The 6,672-nt window shown below is 53.4% G+C and overlaps 1 protein-coding gene across 1 annotated transcript; it reads right to left on the bottom strand.

The window, feature by feature from the left end:
• Window positions 1-2,293: 2,293 nt before the first annotated feature.
• LOC100279360 (uncharacterized) lies at window positions 2,294-5,015 on the bottom strand. Its single transcript, NM_001152377.2, has one exon. It carries the CDS (start codon window positions 5,000-5,002, stop codon window positions 2,639-2,641), a length of 2,364 nt encoding a protein of 787 aa, NP_001145849.2. The 5' UTR covers window positions 5,003-5,015; the 3' UTR covers window positions 2,294-2,638.
• Between the last annotated feature and the right edge of the window lie 1,657 nt (window positions 5,016-6,672).

Below are 6,672 nucleotides of genomic sequence, written 5' to 3'. Positions count from 1 at the left end.
GCTAAAATTCACCGGACTGTCCGGTGTGCACCGGACTGTCCGGTGAGCCAACGGTCGGCCGGGCCAACGGTCGGCCGCGGATTCTGCGCGCGACACGTGGCCAAGCCAACGGTCGGAAGGGGGCACCGGACTGTCCGGTGTGCACCGGACATGTCCGGTGCGCCAACCGCTCCCAGATCTGCAACGGTCGGCTTCGCCATTTAAGGAAAGGAATCGGGCACCGGACACTGTCCGGTGTGCACCGGACTGTCCGGTGCGCCCGATGACAGAAGGCAAGGATGGCCTTCCAGATTTGTTCTCAACGGCTCCTAGCTGCCTTGGGGCTATAAAAGGGACCCCTAGGCGCATGAAGGAGAACACCAAGCATTCCTACAACATTCCTAAGCACCAAGACATCGATCTCGCACATTCGTTTCATTGTGATAGCATATAGAGCTCTTGTGGAGTTGTGAACTCTTTAAGTTGTGTTGCGAGCTCTTGTTGCGACTTGTGTGCGTGTTGTTGCTCTGATCTTTTGAAGTCTTGTGTGCGTTGCTCATTCCCCCTTGCTCTGTGTTTCTTTGTGAACTTCAATTGTAAGGGCGAGAGGCTCCAAGTTGTGGAGATTCCTCGCAAACGAGATTGAGAAAAAGCAAGCAAAACACCGTGGTATTCAAGTGGGTCTTTGGACCGCTTGAGAGGGGTTGATTGCAACCCTCGTCCGTTGGGACGCCACAACGTGGAGTAGGCAAGCGTTGGTCTTGGCCGAACCACGGGATAAACCACTGTGTCATCTCTGTGATTGATCTTTTGTGGTATTGTGTTTTGTTGAGACTCCTTTCTAGCCACTTGGCAATCATTGTGCTAACACTTAACAAGTTTTTGTGGCTATAAGTTTAAGTTTTTACAGGATCACCTATTCACCCCCCCCCCCTCTAGGTGCTCTCACATCTCCATATTATGCTCAGGCCAATGGACAGGCCGAGTCTAGTAATAGGACATTGATTAATTTGATAAAAAAGAAGATATCTGATAATCCTAAACATTGGCATAAGATTTTGTCCGAAGCTTTATGGGCTCATAGAATATCTAAACATAGTGCTACTAAAGTATCTCCTTTTGAGCTTGTCTATGGGCAGGAAGCAGTATTGCCTGTGGAAATAAGTTTGAATGTTGTCAGGTTCGCCAGACAAAATGATCTAACTGTCACTGATTATTATAATTCAATGATGGATAATATTGATGAGGTGACCGACAAGAGGGTGATAGCTTTGGGAGCAATAGAAAAGGACAAGATTATGGTAGCCAGGGCCTACAACAAGAAGGTCAAAGCAAAGTCATTTCAAGTAGGAGATCTGGTGTGGAAAACCATCTTGCCTCTAAGGAATAAAGACCGGAAGTTTGGAAATGGTCGCCAAGCTGGGAGGGTCCTTATAAAGTAAAGCAGGTGATGTCTGGTAACACCTATTTGCTACAAACATTACAAGGCAAGGATTTACCAAAGGCTTTGAATGGGCGTTTCCTCAAACAGTACCATCCTAGTATGTGGCAAGATACCTAAGAGAACCGATGTGATCACATCGAGTTAGTTGTTTTTGGTTCGCCCAGCTCCACCAAAAGGCAGGGGGGCATATGTTTGAACCATAAAAGAGCCGGCGGACGGTCCGGCCCTGAGGCCGGACGGTCCGCGGTCCGGACAGTCCACGCCTGTGGGCCGGACGGTCCGCGCGTGCGCAGAACAGATTAGGGTTCCGAGTTTTGTGCTACGGTTGTTAGCTAGATTCGCGGAATTAGCTCGGAATCAGTTGTGTAAAGGGTCCAGTCCCCCTCCTCTATAAATAGAGAGGTCTACGGCCGATTTGTAATCATCAATCGAACCAATACAACTTCTATTCGTATTTATTTCCAGTACAATTAGGAGTAGTTCTAGTCTAGTTCTAGTTTAGCCTCTCAATCCCAAATTCTTCGCCTCTCTTCGACTCTACGCCGATTAGAGGAGTCTAGGTCGGCCGGTCCGAGCCTAGACAACCCCTAGGATCTCTCCTCCCCGACGGGGTCCCTCCCGGGAGCGAGATCCAGGTGCCGCCGGTGATCTTCCGCCGCCCCTGCGCACGCGCGGACCGTCCGGCCCCAGGGCGCGGACCGTCCGGCCGTCAGGCAGGAAACCCTAGCCCCTGTGCCAGGTCGCGGACCGTCCGGCCCCAGGCCGCGGACCGTCCGCACCTGACCAGAGAGTACCGCCGCCGGTTCTTCTTGAGTATTTGGCGCTCCAAAAAAGCGTCAACAATAATAAATTGAATCTATAAATTTGATATGAAATATATGTAGTAATCGTGGTCTGAAACAAAAATAAACTCAGATACTTGAATTTTAGCAAGTCCCGATCAGAATTCATGCAAATCGATAGCTAAAACTACCGATGAAATGACAACGCCTAGCACTGAATTTTAGCAAAGTCCCCATCTGAATTCATGCAAGTCGATAGCTAAAACTACCGATGGAATGACAACGGCTAGGCGGCTAGCACTGAATTTTACAACTTGATCAAGCAACGGAAGGGTGGTGACTGGTGCACCGATGGAATGAGGCAGGCAGACATGCAGTGGCAGGTTATATTGCCTTATTCAGAAGAGAAGCACACGCAGCTGGGCAGCTCACATCACATCGCCGCCACTTGGCTCGCTGTCGCTGGCCAGGTGATGGCGATGGGGCTAGTCACCTTATGCTCGCCGTCGCTCCACACGATGGACCCGAACGTGTACTTGTCGGGCACGCTCCACATGCGTCGCGACGTGAAAGTGATCTCGTACGCCTGCGTCTTCTGCGTCGCGCTGAACCGTAGCTTCCGTGGGTTCACCGTCACGCGCACGCCGGCCGGGCTGGTGACGCTGGCCCAGTACGTGGCCCTGGCGCTGCTCCCGACGTTGCGCACGACGCGGCGCTGCGTGACGGCGTCCCTGGTGGAGTTGAGTACCACAGAGAAGGCAGGGTAGTTGTGGTCGCCGACGGAGGCCTTGCGCTTCGAACAGTCGACCGCGGGGTCGTCTTTCGTCCTGAACACGGCGATCTGCTCGGCGGTGTAACCGATCGCGCACAGGAAGGAGAGGTACTCGTCGGCGCCGGCGTCGTACACGAGGCCCGGGTCGACCGCGCGGTCCGGGTCCACGTGTCCGGCCCCGCGCACGAACGGCGTCGACGCCTTGCCGGTGGACATGTCCTTGATGATGTCCCCGGCGTTGTCGACGTTGTACGCGGTGGTCATCATGGCGGACTTGACCGCGGCGGGGCTCCAGTCCGGCCGCGCCTGCCGGAGCAGCGCGGCGATGCCGCTCACGTGCGGGCACGACATGGACGTGCCGGAGATGATGTTGTACTTCACCCGCCTCGGGTCGCTGCCGAGCTGCGACGGCGAGTTCTCGCCGGTCCACGCGGCTAGGATGTCGACACCAGGGGCAGTCACGTCCGGCTTGAGGATCTCGGGCGCAAGGAGGTTTGGGCCCCTGCTCGAGAACGACGCCATTCTCGGTGACGAAGGCGTCCGGCCGACGACGGTGCCATGGAACTCGATCGTCGCGACAGGGGGTGACGCATTCGATCTTATGTACTTCTTGATGCTCTCGGCGTCGGCAAACTTGACGGCTGTTGCAGGGAGGATGTGAGCGGTAGTCAGGGCCTGCTCGCCGAAGCTTTCGTCGCTCACGAGGATTGCTCCGGCGCCACCTGCTTGTTTGACGGCCTCGCCTTTCGCTGCTCGGCCATTCACGCCGGGGTCGCACACCACAATCTTCCCGGCGACCATGCTAGCATTGAGCTTGCCGGCTTCGCAGACTTGCGAGCCCACGTCCTTGCCGTATACTAGCGGTATCTTGGCTTTGCCAAGCGGCGCGCCGGCGTAGATCGAAGTGCCGGTGGATGTCTCGCCGTTGCCGAGGACGACGCTCGCTGGGAACCTGCGGTTTATGGTTGACGCGCCAACCGTCAAGAACCAGGGCGCGACGTTGACGGTGGTGAACTCTCCTGGGCCGAAGTTTCCCGAAGATACAGAGACGGTGATGCCGTTGCGCACGGCTCTGAACGAACCGACGGCAATGCCATCTTTGTAGAACTTTCTTGGCTTGGGCTTTGAGGCGCCGAGCGAGACGGAGATGACATCGACCCTGTCAGTGATGGCCGCCTCAAACGCCATGAGGATGTCGGAGTCAGAGCACCCGTGTTTCCAGCATGCCTTGTAGGCGGCAATGCGCGCGCCCGGGGCCACGCCGATGGCCTTGCCCTTGGCGTAGTTGAAGAAGGAAGCGTCCACCCCGGCCGAGCCGGCAGCGGTAGAGGCGGTGTGCGAGCCGTGGCCTTGGGTGTCCAGCGGCGACAAGGACTCCCCCGCCTCACTAAAGGCGGCCACGCCCATGCGCTGCTGCATGCCCTGGTAGAAGAACCTGGCGCCGACGAGCTTGTTGTTGCAGTACGCGGAGCCGTTGAAAGACGGCGTGGAGACGCAGGTGCCCCGGAACTTGCTTGGCGGTGGCGGCAGCGACGCGTCTGCGGCGAAGGACGGGCGGTCCATGGGGTAGATGCCGCTGTCGATGACGCCAATGACGACGTCCGCGGCGCCGTTGGACCTCGGGAGGAGCCCCGACGACGGGGAGAGGCCGAGGAAGGACGGCGTCAGCGTGGTGTGCGGCTGCAGCGTCTCGTCGGGGACGACGGCGAGGACGGAGTGCTGGGACGCGAGGTGCGCGGCCTGGCGCTCCGTGAGCCGCGCCGCGAAGCCAGTCGCGGCGTGCGCGTACCCGTAGAACACCAGCGGCGCCGGGCGCAGCAGGTGCGCCGGCAGGCTGTCGTGCAGGAAAGAGGTGTATGAGCGGGAGAGCAAGCGCGGGCGTGTCGACCGTGGCGCGTGCTCCGCCGCGACGTGCACGATGTAGGAGGACAGGGACTCCTCCTCGGCCGCTGCCGCCGCCGCGGCGGTGACAGAGCTGGCAGCGAGGAGGAGGCAGAGGCACACCACGCCGGCTAGCCCAGCCATTGTATGTCTCAAGGTGACAATGAGAATACGAGTGAGCAGTGGCGTCGCGGTGGCGCCGATAAGTAGGCGAGGCGATTGGGTTGGTGGTTACATTGCATGGACACGGCGCCTGGCGCAGTGTGGGATCAGATCACCACGGCAGCCATGCGCGCCGCGCCAACTCTGGGAATAAAGCTGAGACTCGTTCTGATTATTCAACTCTGCTCATGGGAGGCGTTCTGATTATTGTATGAGGAGGCCTGGTGCCCCGCTGCATGTTGCCAAATGATCACGCTCTCGTGCTGGTTTTTCCTCTGTTTTCTGAAGGCGTCGTTGCCTACCTGCTTAATGACAATCTCTGAAAAGACGGAGCAATAATGGCGACCGTTAAATTTACGTTTAATCTCTCCCATCTCACTTTCATTATTCATGCTGAGTTAAACATAAAATTAGCAATCACACAGCCGCGTGGGGCTCATGGGCATCGGGGAGCAGGAAGAAAGGGCATGGAAGAAGACAGGGAAATAGGAAAGGGAAGAGAAGGACATGGGTATTATAGTAATTTATTCTTTTTATCTTATGATATATTTTGTCAAATGGGTCACAAAAATAACTCGGTTTCACCAAGACACCAATAGAGTTGCTCATGAGGTTTAAACAAAAAAAAAACTTTAGTGTTAAAGCTGGGTTGTACCAAATGAAGTCTTACTCTGCTTGTGGCAAACATAGGAATAGTTCTTTCTCTTTCTTTTTCTCTTCTTTTTATTGATTGTAAAAGTACCAGGTTCTAACCTTTTCTTTTCGCTTTCTAATAAAATGCGCAGTAGGGGTTTCCCCCTCCTGATCCTTCAAAAAAGTCTTACTCTGCAATTCGCACTATTTGGAACTGAATTTACGCTTCCTAGATGATGGTGTTTTGGCTATGGAAGGCATTCATCAGAGAAGGAATCCAAAAAAAAAAAAACAACAACAACAACTATACACTTTAGTGCCATGGATAACAAATACTATTGTGCCCGCTATAAGCTAGTAGTAGTAGCTAAGAAATTCATGTGGTGGATGGGTACAAGAATCAGTGCCAGATCTCTGGAAACTAATTTGCTAATTGAAATCAGAGTGTTTACCTCATGTGGTTTGTTCCGATGTATAGAAAACTCTGCCCACGTGTGCCTCGTTCTCGACATTCAACTGCTGGCAGGCATGTTGCATTGTCCGCAAGCCAACACTTCCTATGTCTATACGCAGGGCTGGATCTGAGGGGCGATCCTTCAAGTATATACTTAAGTATAACAGTTATTTAATTAATTAATTTAAATATTGTTTGTTTAGTTGGTTTAACCGTCTAATGTTACTGCGTGCTAAGTATATGTTATCTTACTCATGCAACGTAAAGTGGTTACTTCAGTTCCTAAATCAGGACCCAGAACAGAATACGTCTACAAAACCATCGTCGTTCTTCATAAAAGCTTTTGCCTAGTGTCCCTAAAATCTCAGGCACGCCCTGTCTATACGCCTCCATGTTTTAACATGTGCGTTGGGCAAAATAATTGTTTTGGATGTAAGATAAAAAAAACCTGGTATGTGAACGTGATAATTTCATGATATAATCATTAAATGGAAGTGATCTAAAGCGAGGTATCTTATTCATCATAAGAAAAAAAAACAAATCAGAACATAATTAGGTACACTTA

This window comes from Zea mays, chromosome 5, assembly GCF_902167145.1.
Source record: "Zea mays cultivar B73 chromosome 5, Zm-B73-REFERENCE-NAM-5.0, whole genome shotgun sequence".
Classification (NCBI taxonomy): Eukaryota; Viridiplantae; Streptophyta; class Magnoliopsida; order Poales; family Poaceae; genus Zea; species Zea mays.
Note: the sequence above shows the minus strand (reverse complement) of the source record. Positions and strands in the feature narration are given on the sequence as shown.

What these genes read in the sequence shown, in the direction of transcription:
- LOC100279360 (NM_001152377.2), bottom strand. Translation starts at nt 5,002, where the DNA reads ATGGCTGGGCTAGCCGGCGTGGTGTGCCTCTGCCTCCTCCTCGCTGCC.